This window comes from Falco rusticolus, chromosome W, assembly GCF_015220075.1.
Source record: "Falco rusticolus isolate bFalRus1 chromosome W, bFalRus1.pri, whole genome shotgun sequence".
NCBI lineage: Eukaryota > Metazoa > Chordata > Aves > Falconiformes > Falconidae > Falco > Falco rusticolus.
Genome location: NC_051209.1, coordinates 7,539,927 through 7,557,452, shown reverse-complemented (window position 1 = coordinate 7,557,452; position 17,526 = coordinate 7,539,927). Strand labels below are relative to the sequence as shown.

The window sequence follows — 17,526 nt, the reverse complement described above, 5'->3', positions numbered from 1 at the left end:
AGGCTTTGGGAGAGAAATTGAATTTTAGTTTGCATTCAGAAAGCACTTTGTTGCATCTGATATCACAAAACTTAATGCCTGCTTGACTCTTCTTGAAGGCACTGAGCCTGATCCTCACACCTGGTGAAAACAGGAATAACTTCGTGGGAGTAATTTGGGCTACAAAAGTGTAAAAGCCGTGAAAATGAAGGAAAAAAATTTTCCACGGAGTTGGTGAGAGTTCATCAGGCAGAAGCCAGCCCCAAGCCAGGCTCCAGAGGCTTCAGGGATGTGCCAGCTCCTTCTGAGCCCCACAGCCAGAGGGGCTTTTTCCATACCAACATTTTGTTTAAAGAGATGTAAGAGGTGCTGACTAAACTCTTAAATTGGGATTTATAAACAGTTAATTTTCCTTCTGATAGAAATTTGGACAACTTCTTTTTTCCATTCATGCTGATAAAGCAAGGTATGGGAGTTTGGGTGGCCCTGGCCGGGGTTTGCATCATTATAGATCACTTTCCTGGGAAAAAAACCAAAACTCTTACTTTTACATGGGAGTATAAAATCAGGGAATAGGCAAGGATTATGTTGCCGTGGGCCTCAGCTGGGTTTGTTAAACTTGTGTAGCAGATAACCTGTGCTAATGAGCACATTTGGAAACAGCACCTGGCATGCACCTCCATCACATAAAAATTTTGCTGCTGTTCCTTTCTATGCTCCAGATTGATTCTAGGGAAAAAAAAAATTGAATGGAGAACCTGGGTGACCGGGACTGAGAGTTATCCCTTCATTTATATAGGGAGAGATATATATATGTGTGTGTGTATATATATCTGCCTATGTTTATCTAATTTTATTCCAAAGTTGACAATTCTACACAAAAGGGCTGAGGTTGTTGTTGTATGGGGGTGGGAATGGCAATTTTCTGTCTGGTGACCCAGTTGCTTCTGAATGCTGCACCTGATCATGTGAAAATACCAATTTCTGGGCAGCATTATTAGGATCTGTATAGGTCCTGGAGAAAAGCAGCAGAGGAGTGGGGGGGCGGGTATCGTTCCCTGGAGAAGTTCTGGTATTTGTTTAGGGGTTCATCACTGCAGAACACTTCTGCAGGTGTCGCTGGGTCACAAATGGGTTGGTGACATCCCCTGGGCAAGGGATGCTCCTGTGTCACCTCCACCCACTCCCAGCTGCTGCCACCCTGAATCGCCCTGGGCTCTGCGGGTCCCCCACATCTCCTTGCCTACCAGCAGTGGTGGAGGAAGCGTGCTCTGAAAGGGGGGGCTTCAGCCGAGCGGTGAGGCTGTGGGGTCGGGAGGAGCAGTGCTTTCATTTTAAAAAGGCTGAGGCGTCCTGCCCTAAGTTTAATTCCAAAATAAATAAGCACATCACTGCAGGGCACTGGAGGAGAGCCTGTAAATAGACCCTGTGAAGAATGACATGGGGGGATGGGGAACCCCGAGCAAGGGAGCTGGTGAACCTCAGTGCTTGTTTAAACTGTGTTATTCTGGGCTGTATCTACAGTGGGATCCATCAGCGAGACCCACAGCTCAGTTGGTGCTGTTATTGTACGTTTGACACCTCTGCAATATTTTTTTTCGAGTGCTGCTTATGTCTACCCAGCAAATTCATTTTTCCCCTGTAATACAGGTGGGATCTTGGCAGAATAAATTACTTCACACTTATAATTATAAAAACAAAAGGAATACAAGTGAAAATGAATATTTTGCATAATGTATGTATATTTAATTCACACTGTGAAGTGTAGAACTGCGGCCCTGTACTCCACTTTGGTTTTAAATGTCACCACCATAAGTGAGAAAGGGAAAGATTGTTACTCATGAGCCTGAAAATTATCCCCTGCAAGTGTTTCAAACACTTCACCTGTCTGCGAACGAAAATCACTGCTAACGAGAAGGTTTGCATGAGACTATTCCAGAAAACAGGAGCGTGCACAAGCGCCCTTGTTTCAGGAACCTGGAAAAAGACAGTATTTATTTTTTTCTTCTTTATATAAGCAGAAGTCTGTTGTGCAAAGAAGTTGGTTGGGTGCAGCTCTCCCAGCCTGGTCTTTTTGGAACAGGTATAAAAGAAGAAAAACCCTTTGGGGATACCTTGTTGTCATCTTGGTTAATTCTGGCTCTGCCCAAAACCACTTTGGTCTCCTGGACAAAAAAAGAGCATCAAAGAGTCACAGCGAGAGAGCCGGGCTTTGGCCAAGGTGGCCGTGGTCCTGGCTGTCCCGAGAAGGAGAGGAGGGAGCGGAGAGAGCAAGTCTGCAGGGCACCAAAACTTGCTGCAATTTCTTCTTTTATGGGACCATGCAGAGACCTTGCCCGGGGTTAAGGTCCCTTCTGCTAGAAGGATGCGCAATAAACCAGCAAGAAATCGCTCCTTCATGGGCGAGCTAACAGCCTGCATGGAGGAAGGACAAAGATATTTAATCTGTCCTGCTTTATTAGGTGAGAGATAAAGGAAGGAGAAAGCCTTTAGTTGCCCGTATACACCACATCTGGGGTTTGGGCAGGTTTTAGTCCTGCATCCCTTGGCATCCCCGGGGAGGAGAGCAGCTCCCTGGGCTGCCCCGCTGTGCTTTCTGTATTGCAACCCATCCTCCAGCTTCAATTTAGATTTAGCAGCTTCATCATTCCAGGACTGCTGCTGTCGGAGGGGCAGGAGCTGGTCACCGTTCTCTGCTCCTGCCCAGGGCTTTTGCCACCAGACAGAACCATAACGAAGAGCACCTTGCCTGTCCCAACCAGCTCCCTTCGGTCTTTGCTTCGTGTTGTCTTCGCATCTCAGTCCGTGGAGGCTTCTGATGGTTTATTGCCACATGGGGAGCCAAACCCCATCCAGCAAGGAGCTGGGATGCTCTCAAAGGGCAGCGACTCCCGTGCTGCTTTGCTGAAAGCTGGTTGGGAGCAGAAGCAAACATCAAAAATGGGAGGAAAAACTCCTGAAGATCGCTCTGCCTTCCCTTCCTTCTTGTAAAAATGACAGGTGCCTTTTTAAGTCTTCCTTCCTCTTCAGGCTGTGCGTGTGTGTGAACAGGTTATTTTTTCCATGCCAGTCCTTTGCTGTATAGGGTACAACAGGGTATGTATTTGCATTAAAAAAAAAAAAAAAAAAAAAGCCTGTGCTATTAGTTCCTGCAGGGCAGAAATTTTCCATGAAACTCTGAGATGTAATCTATAGTCTGAGAAAAGCACCCCAATCAAACGGATTTAGTGTGGCATCTCCAGCTGTTGTGGACCCCAGACAGCATCCACCAGATCAAGGAACATACTGTATCTTTAATGCTTAATTTTCAGTTTAAAATACAGCTCAGATAACATTTGGCCAAGCTGCATGCCATTTCAGAAATGCTTTGAGCTATCATGCTCATGAATTTATCAAATACATTTAATCCCAACAATTGGCAGACAATATGACTTCATGCTTCTCAAGTACTTGATTTAAATATAATTTCTATCCATGGCTATAATAGGAATGTGTTGGGGTTTTTTTAAAGTACAAACTGAAGACTGATGTTCTGATGGGCACAGGGGACAGCATGTGAAGTTTTTCGGATGTCGGTAGCTGTTGTTGTGTTTGCACGAGGGGTGAGCACGAGGCGAGGAGTGGGCTCCAGGGCGTTGGTGGCAGCGCGAGCAGAGCCACCGGTGTGGATTTACTGTCTGCAACCCTGCTGGGACCAAGTCCCCTGTTGTACCTCCCAGTAGCCCAACCTCTTGGTGTAGTGAATTTCCCCCACACATGTTATCCAGTCCATCTTTATTTGTTTGGAAGAAGTTCTGGGCTGTTTCCCTCCTCTTCTTCTCTGCAAGAACTCCACAGGAATTTCCCAAAAGATTTTTGGTGTGTCAACCCCGAAACCTTCTGGGGAAAGGTGCAGGTGGTATCGAAATGTCCTTGGGAAGGTTTGGTGGCTGGAGTTGGTGCAAGGCTCGGTGACCCAGCGTACTTATTTCAGTATTTATTGAGCTGGGGACCTGGATCTTTCCCTCTTGCCCACCAGGTCACTGTCACCGATTAGTACCTCTGTGCCTCTCCCAAAAAAAAAGCCTGGGGTATGCACCGGGTGTGCTCTGCGCTGCAATGAGGTGCTTAGGGGGCTTGCTCAGCTGTCTCGTTCATTCTGGACCATTCTGCTCTAAAACTAAAGAACAGCCAGCCAGCAAAATCACAAAGGACGTGGCTTCAGCTGATGGGCAACTGAAATATTTTTTTTTCAATGTCACCAGATAGAAACTGAGAGAAGTTCTAGTTTCACCAGATGGAGAAGGACTTGGGGGTGCTGGTGGATGAGAAGCTGGATTTGACCCAGCGATGTGCGCTCACAGCCCAAAAAGCCTCCCGTGCCCTGGGCTGCATCCCTGGCAGCGTAGCCGGCAGTCGAGGGAGGGGGCTCTGCCCCTCTGCCCCGCTCTGGTGAGACCCTCCCTGCAGCACTGCATCCAGCTCGGGGGTCCTCAGCACAGGGAGGACATGGACCTGCTGGACCGGGGCCAGAGGAGGCCACAGGGATGGTCAGTGATGGGAGCTCCTCTGCTGGGAGAGTTGGGGTTGTCCAGCCTGGAGAAGAGAAGGCTCTGGGGAGACCTTCCAGCATCTAAAGGGGGCTTAGAAGAAAGACAGGGAAAGAGTTTTTTGTAGGGCCTTTAGTGATAGGGCAAGGAGGAATGGTTTTAGACTAAAAGAGGCGAAATTCAGACTCAAGAGAAGGAAGAAATTCTTTACTGTGAAGGTGGTGAGACACTGGCACAGGTGGCACAGAGAGGTGCCCGATGCCCCATCCCTGGAAACATTCAAGGTTAGTGTGGACAGTGCCATGAGCAGCCTGACCCCATTGAAGCTGTCCCTGCTCCTGGCAGGGGGTTGGACTAGAGGGACTTTAAATGTCCCTTCCCACCCAACCCATTCTGTGAGTCTATAAAAAAAACAAACAAAAAACCCCAAACAAACCACCCAAAAATACCCCAAATGTGAGTTCCTTGCCGTATGAACCTTCATCCCATCAGTAAGTCTGCCACAGTTAGGCTCATCTCCCCTACCTTTAGACCTGGTCCAACAGGCAGCAAGGCTCCTCCAGCATATCTGAGGCTTCTTCCACCACCGAGTCACCCAGTGCTGAGACAAAGGTGCCAAATTATCCCTGGATGCATCTGTCTCTGTTGCTTACTGCATAGCTAATGCTAGGTGAAATGAGTTCTGCTCTAATCTCTAATGGTATAATTCAGCTGTGAATGATAAACCAAAATCAAGTTTTACCAGGTGCATCCAATTTCTTTATTTGAGCAAGATAGAAAACCAGAGCTAGGTTTGCCAAGGGAGCACTCTGGTTGTTCTGCAACCCCCAGATACTGAGTCAGGGTGTCTGGTTCGGTAATGCAAAACGTCTTCTTGCCTGAACAGTGAGCGAGGAATAAAGGCACCCAGTATTGCTATGGGAGCGCTTGGGTTCGATGCTGGGTCAGGTCTGGATTTCTTTCTTGTTTTGATTGAAGATCTGGAAGAGAAGGGGAGGAGCGCATCAGTTACGGTCATGTCTGCAACAGAATTGGGCTAGCTGACAAGTGTTTGCAAGAGAGAAATGATCAAAATAAGGGAGAAATATTCAAGAAATAGTAGAAAGAGAAACAAATAGTAAAACAAAAAAACATGAAGAGAAGTTTCTCTGATAGGGGAACAATACGTAGTAGTGACAAAACTTAGGAGTCAGTAATGAGAAGATGTTGAAGGTGGCAGTGACTAAAGTGTTGCAATGAGCATTCGCTGCCCAGGAAAGAGGAGAGAGAAAAGACAAATCACTTTTGAGAAACGGGGGCCCTGAGCAGTTCTGCTTTGCTTTCAAACAAGGGCAAATATTCTCCAGTGCGAACAGGCTTTTCTGCAAGATAGCGGCATTTGCCAGATCTGGCTAATTCTGAAACCTCCCAAAATATCTGTTTTCTTATTCCTTGCAATACCAAGTACACCACAGAGAGAGTTTTCTGTCTGGTATTTTTCCAAGTGAAAAATGTGATTGTGAGCAGTGTCATCTGGTCCGTATGAGGGAGATGAGATGTTCCAGGTGCTGTTTGCTGCTGCTGTACCGGTAAATCGGCTTTTGTGCTGGCATGGGCAGCATGGAAACAAATAAAGAGTAGTCCCTGTACTAGAGATACCACCTGGTTTCTAACGCTGCTGAGAGCTATCGGAGACCCATCAGGGTGATGCTTTGGGTGGGGAGCGCTGGCAGGTTGGGATGGAGCTGAGGAGGGGATGGGGGTCCCGCAGCCAGAGATACTCGTGTCCCCCAGCCTGGACCATCTGCTCAGATGGACAGGCAGGGCTGGGTGGTTAAAATGCATGATGTCAAGTTGGTTTTCTGTATTCCTTGAATGTGTATCTTTGCTTATCTTCCCACTGTTCGATTCGAAATGGTCCAGAGGTGCGGTTGCTGCTATCAGGACCTCCCAGCTGACTGGGGCTGGTGCTTACCCTGGGCCTTCTCCAACAGCGAATCTCTGTGGCTTGGGATCCCTAAAGGGAGGAAGATATTGTGTGTTCCTTGCTGCTCGTTTGGCTGCACCTCTGGGTCCAAGCAATCTGAGTTTTCAGACGATTGTGATTCAAACACATATTTTTCCTATTCCCCCCCGCCCTTTTTTTTTTTTTTCCTTTTTATGATCCATAAAGCTTTCATGAAGGACGACAGTATTAACATGGGACTGTGCTGCCAGCACGTCCCTCCTGGTTAGCTATTGTTACTTTTGCTGGTTTGTAGCCTGTGTTTAAAATATTATTTTCTTATTAGCACTGACAAATGACTTAGCTCTGACTGACCTAAATCCTTAAATAGCATTGTGCGCTGAGGATGCTACCGAGTGTTGCACTTTGGGGATTTGTTAATTGAATAGAGATGTGACTAGACAGCCTCCAGCAGAGTACCTGTCTGGCCACGGCTGCTTAAAATATTTGGGGAAAAGCAGCATTTGCACAACTTGCTACGGTCCTTTCCTTGAATGACATATTAGTGCCTGTTGTGTGATTTAGAGGTTCATAGATGTTAAGGTCAGAGGTGACTCCTCACTGTGTATGGAGCTGCTTCTTCCAGAGTGTGATGTGCAGCCGGTCTGCACCGATCGTCCCCATCCTGAGGACAGGCTGGGAGAGCTGGTGTGGTTCAGCCTGGAGAGGAGAAGGCTCCAGGGAGACCTTCCAGCACCTTCCAGCACCTGAAGGGGCCACAAGGAATGCTGGAGAGGGGCTTTGTACCAGGACCTGTAACAACAGGGCAACGGGGAATGGCTTTACACTGGAAGAGGGGAGATGTCCACCTCTATACTGTACATACAGTTTCACCAGTTCATTCTGGTGAAAGTTTTGGCCAGAATAAGTGATTGACAGAAATACTTCTGTATACATCCTGCTTGGTGGTGTATGTCTCACAGCAATTTGGGATGAAGGCTGAAGGAGGTGCACAGAAAGGCATGCCGGGGTTCTGCTGCAGGTGGGTTCCTTGCTTATTACGTTATTCCCTACAGCCAGTAGTCCTTCCTCCTGCAGGTAACGAGATAAAAATCCTAGCACTTCTTAACAGTATGCTTGTTTAAATAAAATTAATGTATTTGATCTCTAGGATATTTCAGGTCTCAGATAATTCTTGTAGATCTTTGTTGAATCAAACCGAATGTGTGGACAGCTGCAATGAGCATGATTTTGCCCTAGTGCTCTTGTTAATATCATATCAAAATGTGTTAAACAACTCTTCTTCGACTTGATATATTCATCCTTATACGCCAAAAAATCATTTTATCTCATTTTCCCTAATACATCGCATTGCAAACTATTCTTCAGTCGGCTACTCACAATGATCCTTTTCCAGCTCACTCTTTACAAATTCAGGGCCACCTTCCTGTAAGCAAAACCTACATCTCCGCTTTTCAACTGTTATTAGCTCAGGTGAGCAGGCAGGCATTATTTCTCTGAAAATGAAGATAAAGCTTCAGGTTCGCATCAGGCAGTTGATGCGGCACTGACTTATTTTTAAAACTCTCAGTTCCACAACGGTTGAAGTACTATTTGCCATCAGCCGGAGGGATATACGTTTGAACTGTTTTCGCACAAGCATGTTGGAAAGAAATACACAGACGTGGAGTGGAAAACAGGCAGAAAGTTGTCAATAAATAGTTGCTAACGGTCTGTCCAACCATGCAGATGCTGAGCACCCGTATCCGTGCCGGACAGGATTTTCCTACGGCTGTAGCTAGGGAGAGCGTGAGATTAAGGAAACTTTTAAGGTGGAAGAAAACCCCTGTGTCAGAACAACTTGTTTCATTTAAAGCTGTGGGTGCCAGACCCTCTCATTAATGCCTCGTGGGGCATCTTTGTAAGACCGTGTGTTGGATAGCTGTTAGTCCCCTTTCGGTATTAAAGTCTATTTATCAGGATTAGTTGTATAAAACCAGGTATGGATTATATTACATACAACAACAAGAAAAGCCTTAGTGTAAAGCACTGTTTTTTAAATAATATCTAAACCCAGATTTTCAGTTCTGTTTCCCTCTTAGGCATCCTTGTAAAAAGAGGTGCACTGGTGCCACTGAGAGAGGAATACCCCCCTCTGTCTGTATATTATATAGGTTCTGAAATACACCTTAGTGGGAGAAAAAAACAAAACAAAACAAAAGAAGCCAGAGAAATTGTAGCATGTTCTTGTTTATTTCTGAACGAGTTTATAACAAATAACTGAATTCAAGTAGTTGGTGTCACTGCAGGGCACCTGCTGACTGGCTGTTTAAAGGACTTATTAATAGGTCTATCAAAAATGGGAAGAAATGAACAGATGCATTTGTTTTTCCTCTCCCTAGGGACCCTGTGAAGTGCAACCTGGATTATCTTGCACAGTTGTGATCAGATTATAAACTAGGTGTAAAATCTGCGCTCTTTTTCTTTCCAAGAGAAATATTTGATGTAACCTCTTTTGTCTTAGACACTAATGATCATTTTTTTCCCATTTCTTTGTGCTTTACTTCCCTTTCAGTGCCCAGTGCGATGCCTCAGAATGTCTCCTTGGAAGTGGTGAACTCCAGGGTAAGTCTGCCACGTGCTCAGCACCTCACAGCCTACGATTGCGAGTATTTCTGTACCTGTTCCTACTTGGTATAGCTTTTGCCTACACAAAGAGACCCAATCTGCCCCTTGCAGAAGGTTCCCTTCGCTGGTCTGGGGGATAATGGTAAAATAAGAACTGAAACACCCAAAAAACATTTCCGAGAGAAGCAGTGATTTTTCCAGAGAGGCTTCAGCAACAGTAATATCACTTAAATGTAGGTGAACAAGCAGAACCCATTCCCTGATTGCAGACTAACACCCCTAATAAATGTAAGTGCACTTTGATTAAAGGGAATCACCTGAGGAATAACGAGCAGCAGAGCTGTTCCTGGGGAAGGGGTGGTGTGGGAAAGAAATGTTTTTTCTTTGGCTGGTTATATGCATCGTGTGCGGGTAAGTCTGCTGGCGTCTTGCTTATTCCAACAAATATCTTTGTTTTGGGAAAGGTGGTGTATCTTTCTTATAAATCTGGTACTTTCCTCCTTAAAAAAGTCTAGCGTTTCTGTATCACTGATAAAGTGGTTTGATATTATTTCATAACATTGTACGGAATAGGTGTTAATTATGCTTATTACTTGTTGAGTGCTATTTCTGAATATGGTTTGCAAAAGGTTTGATTTTTATTTTTATTTTATTGATTTGTATTAATTCCTTCGATTTACCAGGACTACGCAAGCTTTTATTCTGTAGCTGATTTTAATGATAGGCTCATTGGGATGTGGAAAAGCGCACACCTTAAAGTGTGAAAGGCAGGCAGAAAAAACCAACTGTTCTGTCTTGTCAGGATGTCCCCTTGGACATGAACTTTGGAGATCTCTATTTGCACAACTACCAAGGAGCAGGAGCCCCAAGCTCACGGACAAGGAACAACTGCAGTTGAGGAGGCATTTATAGAATCTCTGATTTGCTGGGAACACTGAGTACCTGTCAGTTTGATCTTGTCTCATCTACTGCTCGTTTTCACGGCCACAAACATATATTCTGATTTATTATTTTTTAATTTTTTTTAATGCACCCAGCTCCAGTTACTTTTAAATTCCTCTAACATGTAGCACCCAAAGGGCATTGACGTCCTGGCACATATTGTTCCAAACCTCTGTGTTTACTTTTTCTTCCTTATTCTCAAGGTAAAATGTCACAGAGCAATTGATCACGTTTTGTGACCTTTTGTGGTGATCATTTACATTTAAAGTAATTAGAAGAAAAAGAGTAAACAAGCTGCATGGGATGGTGTGTGGACGCTCCTACCCCAAGGCGTTATTATTGCATTATTGGTACTTACCGATGGGGTGAGATAGGATGGACTTGCCCCTCTCCACCATCATCAGGATGGAAGTCTTGGAAGACTTGATGGGCTATTAATTTGCAGAAATAAGTGTTGTATTGGGAAAACGTGGGGTTTTTTTATTTATTTAAATGTTGGAGCATTTGGCTGAACTGTATTGTGCAGCATTGCTCTTTTGTGGTAGGCAAAAGAAAGGGGTCTCAGTCCTCCTCTACATGATCAAGTGTGAGCGCTGGCAAGCTACACTGGTGGTGATGTGAGGACTTCTCCATCGCCCGTAGGCTGAGACAAGGGTGGCTGTGGGCAGCTGGCATCTGCCTTTCCCTCCACTCCAAACCACATCTGTGCAGCTGGAGATTCGAGACCTTCAAAAGCATCCCTCTCATAATGCTGAGGGTCAGGTTCTGAGCTCTCAGGCTGGTACCAAGTGTGACATAACAACTGTGTAAAAAAGTATTTTAAGGGGGTATGTATGAAATGGGGATCTTCATCGGAGAGAAAAAGATACGTGGGGCCATCTGGGACTCTCTGGGGCTAGATCCTGTAGGTAGTGCGGGCACAGGAAAGAACAGATCCCAATGTATTCCAGTAAATCTCGATAAAGCTTGTCTAGAATTTAAATATTTACATCTAGGTAGTTTGGAACAACAAATACAGAAATGAACTTGACTCACTAAATCTTAAGGAATAAAAAGGTTCTTCAAGTAGAAGAATTGGCTCCAAAGACCATGCCTCAACCAACCTTTGCCCGTTCTTTTGCCGTACAACTCCTGTGGCACTTGTGGTTGAGGCACAACTAAACTGCTCCTGTTGTAAAAGCTGAGTTGCAGTCTCCTGCTCTTGTAAAAGACTGCAATGACCCAGAATGTTGTATTTCTGCACTCTGCTTTTTATCATATTCTTGCTTTTCTTCTGTCTTGGCAGCAGACAGAATTAATTGGATTAAACACGATTCACAAACTGATTAAATCAAAGCAAATGACTAAATAATCCTCCTAGTTTGCTAACTGGATCCAAGTGGTGCACAGAAGAGCCCAAAGGCTGGCTTTGGCAGTTCCCAGAATTGTTTAAAATTTTATCTCTAGTTTAATAAGATTTCTCTCTTTACGCTATTTTTCTTCGGCGGTGGCAGATCTATTAATTTCATAACGCAACGGAGATGGCCGAGCAAATGAAAGATGCTTGATATGAATTACTATTATCGTGATTAATGCTTAAATATTGATGGTGTGCTGTGACTGGAGACCTCAGGCAGGGCAGAACTGATAACGGTGACACAAATATGGTCCTAAAGGAGATTTCACTGTGACACGCGACACGGGAGCAGCGGAGACAAGTAAGGGGGCAGGTCAACAGCAGGAGCTGGCAAAGCGCATGGGGGCTTACAGGGGCTCTTAATTAGAGATGAGCCAATAAGAAAGATGAGCTGTATTTCTGATTATTTTTGTTTGAAACCAGCCTGCTTTACCTAAGGAAAACGACACGTGCAAGGCTTAACAGGTGAACGGAGTTTTGCATCAGTGGCTTCTCCCAGCAGGAACGCTGCGGCCGTTGGCACATTTTGGTTGGCAGAGGAGGTGAAAACAGGGCAGCAGTTTTACAGCAGGCCTTTAGGAAACCAAAAAAAGTGTAAGACCTGCAATTGGAAGCAAAACTGAATTATCAAGAGTTAGATATTTAAAAACAGAATGTGTTTTTTTAAAACTTGCGAAAGAGAACAAGGAGATCTGCACTTTTATGTATTTGTTTACTTCTTTACGTCCTGGCTTTAAAGATTGGTGCGGTTTGACTTTCTGTCATTTTTGAAATAGTAGTTACTAATTAGCAAAAAGTGCATAAATAGCTATAGATTTCTCTAATTAAAACCGTAACTATTTCTTCTTCCCATTTTAAAATACAGTGGGCGGCGAAGAAACAATTGGAATGACTGTAGGAGCAGAATTCCTTTAGTCGTATTTAGTAGCGATGTAATCCTGGGACATAGTTCCACTTAGAGGAATAGGGGTTGCTCCTGGTGTAAAGCTATTCGAGTGGTAGGTAGGGCCCTGAGAATGTAACCGGTACCGTTCTCCGGGGGAAAGTTAAAGGGCACATAATGAATCTGGGGGGGTTCTCATTTCTTTTGAGTGTGTGTGTTTGCGTCGCAGTCATCGCGCCCCATGATGTTTGCGGCATTGTACCGCAAATCAAAGTGTGTGTGATTCATCAGATCTGCAAAATGCCTATAAATTAACTGTGGGAGGAGTTGCCTTAATCATTAGTTCATGTTGTTAAGATACAGGGGGTTTTACTAAATTTGACAGTGGAGAAGGTGACTTAAGCTAGTAGTAGCCGTGGATCATAGACTTCAATTCCACATTTGCTGAATATATACTTGAATAATTGTATCGTTGAATTGTATAGTATGAATAATTGTATTGTTTAACATCTGCTGAGCAAAACTCTCCCCTTCTTTTTGCCTCACACGGTTAATTATTCCTAGCAGAATCTCTGCAGCCATGGAAAGCATATTTTACTGTTGGAAGGGATAGGCTAGTGGGTATCAGGACCTCCACCCCGAACTAATCCCTTCATTTCACACTACTTAAACATACGGCTACATGCCTTCTCCTCATGGCAACTTGGACCAGCTCAGGGCTGCGAGGTATTTCTGCTGTCAGACCAGCATTTTGGAGAGTTGACTGAGTTAAACACGCGGCTGTGACTTTGCTGGGGGGTAGAGCGTGGAGCATTGGGAGCATCAGGAGCATCGCAAGCATCGCTGCCAGGGGCAGAGCAGCTGATCCAGCCCCAGCCTGGTGGGCATCGCAGCTGGCTGGTATAAGGCTGAGCTTGACTTTGGGATCAGCCCAGACAAAGGGCACGTTGTGGTCAGCGGCACAGCAGCTCACTATTTTTAATTCCATTCAAGCATCTTAAGGTTTTGTAACGGAGAACAGTGCCTAAGGTGAGTGCTGCAGAATGTTTTAGGGGAGATATGTGCTTTGGCACTAGCTGTACTTCTTAAAATCACACAGATATTTTTCTGTTGGGTTTCTGTCCTTTTTCTAATTATTTTACCCAGAGGATTTAGGCACTTGGAAGTTAGGCATCCAGCTGCCTGCTCTCATAGGTGCTCACCTATGGGACACCTTACAGTAACCCATTTGCTGGTCTCTGGCTAGAGACGATCTGCTGGTGGGACCTAAAGCAAACAATCCTCGTCAGGGGTTTTGTGTCCTCTACACATGGGTCTGCCACTCAGCTGGAAGATGTTTTGCAGTCTCCAAGTTAAAGTCGTCACCAAACTATCAGCTCTTTGACAGTCTGACACAAAGTTTTCACCATTTTAAGCTGCCAAACTAAAATGTTACGACCTTTCTCCTCCCCCCCCCCCTTCTGATTTTGGTCCCCGCGTTGATTTGTGCTGTTGAGGAGGATGCAGGCATGAGGAGACGTGCCTTGCAATGCTCTGTGACAGACGTGAAGCATGCAGGAGCCAGATGTTGCCACTGCACAAATATTTTTTTTTCATTGCTTGGCATCTGGTTCTAGAGGCTGCTTTGCACTGACGGCAAGTGATACACGTATACTTTTAACTGGCACAAAGTACACATTTTCTGTACTTTGGTCTTAGAAGTTGTTGAGATTTTTAATTGACATTTTCTGGAGCAGTTCAGCCTGAGGCAGTTACCTTCACCAGTAGTGAAGGTAATTCAGTCCTGCAGGTTTCACCTGCTTCAAAATTTGCTGTTGCAGAGGTTTCACTGCCTTGTCTAAGGGAGGATGCTGCGGGCATTTCGGGCGAGCGGGAGTCAGATTCAAATACTCACAGAGTTCAAGATCTGATCCGTTTATTGTACAAACCAGGTAGACTTTTATAAGGCATTCTATAAGCGTGCAATAATGTGGTTGGCTATTTTGCAAGCGTATAATAATATGATTGGTTAACAATTGTTTACTGGGAAGATTTCTGTTTCTGCTTTCTCTGGCACGTAGGCTCCTTTCTGCGGTTTCCCAGCTCCTCTTATCACGTCCCGTTGGCCTTGCTTTTGAGCAAACATCTGCAATTTGCTCCTTTTTCTTCATCCCACTGTTCTGGCCGTAACCTCGTCTTATTTCTTCAGTATTTTTCCACTTGCTTCAGAGTTCAGTATAATCATTCAATACAGCAAGAGCCCCAACACCTCCCCCTTTCTTTTTAAATACAGCATTAATACTGCGTTCCACACAGCTCTGAAAACATTGTAAAAGGCAAGGCACTAAAGTAACAAAAGAATAACAAACAACAATATAGACAGACCTTGTTTCAATAAATCCCTCAACCACCCTCAATTCTTGTTGAGGTAAATAAATTGATACATTTAAACGGTAAATCAACTGTACATATTTTTAACAAGTGTAGTATTCCACCAGGTACAGTTATCACTAAAGCCAAAATTCGTGTCATTATACTTCTTATCTAACCAACCCCAATATGATTGATTTATAGCCGTATAGTTTACTCCCAAAGGCTCAAAAGCTAGTTCAAAGCAGAAACGCATTTCTTGTAGGTGACATCTGAAGCACTTTTTTTCCTTTTTTTTTTTCTTTTTTTTTTTTTTTTTTTTTTTTTTCTTTTTTTTTCTTTTCTTTTTTTTTTCTTTCTTTTTTTTTTTCTTTTTTCTTTCTTTTTTTTCTTTTTTCTTTCTTTTTTTTCTCTTTTTTTTTTTTTTTTCTTTTTTTTTTTTTTTTTTGTTTTTTTTTTTTCTTTTTTTTTTTTTTCTTTCTTTTTTTATTTTTTCTTTCTTTTTTTTTTCTTTTTTCTTTTTTTTTTTTTTTTTTTTTTTTTTTTTTTTTTTTTTTTTTTTTTTTTTTTTTTTTTTTTTTTTTTTTTTTTTTTTTTTTTTTTTTTTTTGGGGGGGGGGGGGGGAGGGGTTGTAATCAAGTCCGTATTTTTCCTTGAGAAGCTTAAGCTGTTCCTCTTGTTTCAGGAGAGTTTCCAACTCTGATTTGTCGAATAGGTCCGTATTTCCCAAATAAATCATACATTTCCTCCGCTGTGATTTTATACGGCAGGTTCCGAATATAAAGGATCCGATTGACCTCTGGGGGCAGCCAGATGTTAGCTCGCTTGGCCGCTTGCATCGCCATGGCGCCGATCGGAGGGGGGGGGGTGGAGGGGTGGAGGGGGGGTGCCGCCTTGGAGAGAAACCGCGGCCGGGACGGGGCCTGCCGGGCCGCACGCCGCCGCTCGCCGCTTGTTCCTTTTCAGGACACCAGGGTGGTAATTGCGCGACCATACCCCGTACAGCTCGATACGTGCGAGCCAAAGTCTTTACCCCCTTAGTCCCAACTTGCACAGATTCCCATAAGTCCTCTCCTACTTTCTTCCATGTTTCATTATTATATATATCTTGCGTAGAAGCAAGGTAACCACGGCGGCAACTCCAACATAGCAGATCAACTACTGCCTGCCGTGAGACTGGCGTTTCATTTTTTTTTCTGCCAGTTTCATCAAACTGTCTACGATTGCTTTTTCCACCACTGATGCAGTGATTCCCATCCTGCTTAAATTTCCTGACTCACCGGTCAGCCGTGCACGTTCCGCCTTTCTTCGGGCGCCCAGCTCTCTCTCCGCTGGCAGCAGGATCCTCGCCGGCTCCGCAGCTTGTAACACGATCCTTAATGAATCTTCCTGACTTTTAACCGATCCTGTCGACCCTCATCGGATCACGTCGGGGTCACCAGATGCTGCGGGCATTTCGGGCGAGCGGGAGTCAGATTCAAATACTCACAGAGTTCAAGATCTGATCCGTTTATTGTACAAACCAGGTAGACTTTTATAAGGCATTCTATAAGCGTGCAATAATGTGGTTGGCTATTTTGCAAGCGTATAATAATATGATTGGTTAACAATTGTTTACTGGGAAGATTTCTGTTTCTGCTTTCTCTGGCACGTAGGCTCCTTTCTGCGGTTTCCCAGCTCCTCTTATCACGTCCCGTTGGCCTTGCTTTTGAGCAAACATCTGCAATTTGCTCCTTTTTCTTCATCCCACTGTTCTGGCCGTAACCTCGTCTTATTTCTTCAGTATTTTTCCACTTGCTTCAGAGTTCAGTATAATCATTCAATACAGCAAGAGCCCCAACAGGAGTCCTTGCTCCTCCAGTTATTCCATCATCAAACAGATTTCGTTTAATCTAAAAGGTCACATTTTTCTGCTTGCTGTCTGCTTCTTTTGCTTCCATTTCAACATTACTGCTCCCCTCCAGTAGCCAATATCCAACAAGGTTTGGCACATCTCATGCATATTCATAAGTTTATTTTCAGCACGGATGTTCTACAGCTCCTTTTAAGTGTTAATTATATTCATCATCTCTGTAGAAGTTCTCAGAAGTTTCCAGCTGTTTAAAAACCTTGTCAGAGCTACTGTGTGCCACAGTTGCATGCAGAGCCCAAATATGCTTTCAGTGTTGTAAAAAAAGAGTCAAAACATCATTGCACTCCAGTACCAACATAATGTTTACTGTTTGTTATTTGCTGTAAAGAGGAACAGAACCCAAACCAGAGTGAGAGCGGAGGGGAAAAAAAAAAAAAAAAAAAAAAAAAAGAGCTTGCCAGAGCAGCTGCTGTGCTGGAAGTATATTAGAAAAATGTTATTTTTGCAGTTATTGGTTGGGGATATCTGTATGTCCCAGGTAGAGATTAACAGTGCAGAAAATGAATAGGTATGCCGTGTATTTTGTTGCTGTTTATTTTTTGAGCTGGGTTTGCCGTAAGGAAGCATGCTGGAAGCGGGGAGGGGGGGGCTTCGTTTCCCACCCCATGCCACCCTGCGCCCAGCAGGGACAGGGATGCCCCATGGGCACAGAGGGGCCCGTTGTGGCAGCTGATGGTGCCAGGCAGCTTTCACCCTACTTGTCTTTTGAGCTCAATAATTAATTTTTTTTTAATTAATTGAGGATCAGGATGAATTGTAGGAAGCAAAGTCTCTTGGATGCTGGGAGGACATTTTCTTTCAGGCACAAGAAAGTTGACTCATCAAATAGGGAGACCTGTAACCCCAAGACTGGTAAGAAGCTGATGAATAAGTTCGGTATTTTCTTCCTCCAGGTCTTCTCCAAAGTCCTCCTGGGACATTGGGAGAGCTTCCCTGTCCGGCAAGCACCTCTTGGTCCCCATGGGTCCCTGCAGCACTTGCTGC

The 17,526-nt window shown here is 44.3% G+C and overlaps 1 protein-coding gene across 1 annotated transcript in view; it reads left to right on the top strand.

The window, feature by feature from the left end:
- LOC119140924 (netrin receptor DCC-like) overlaps positions 1 to 17,526 on the top strand; it is a 156,821-nt gene that overhangs the window by 29,155 nt on the left and 110,140 nt on the right. Inside the window, exon 7 of the mRNA XM_037372586.1 lies at positions 9,008 to 9,057. Within this exon, the coding sequence (XP_037228483.1) occupies positions 9,008 to 9,057 (50 nt within the window). The remainder of the gene's footprint in view (positions 1 to 9,007; positions 9,058 to 17,526) is intronic.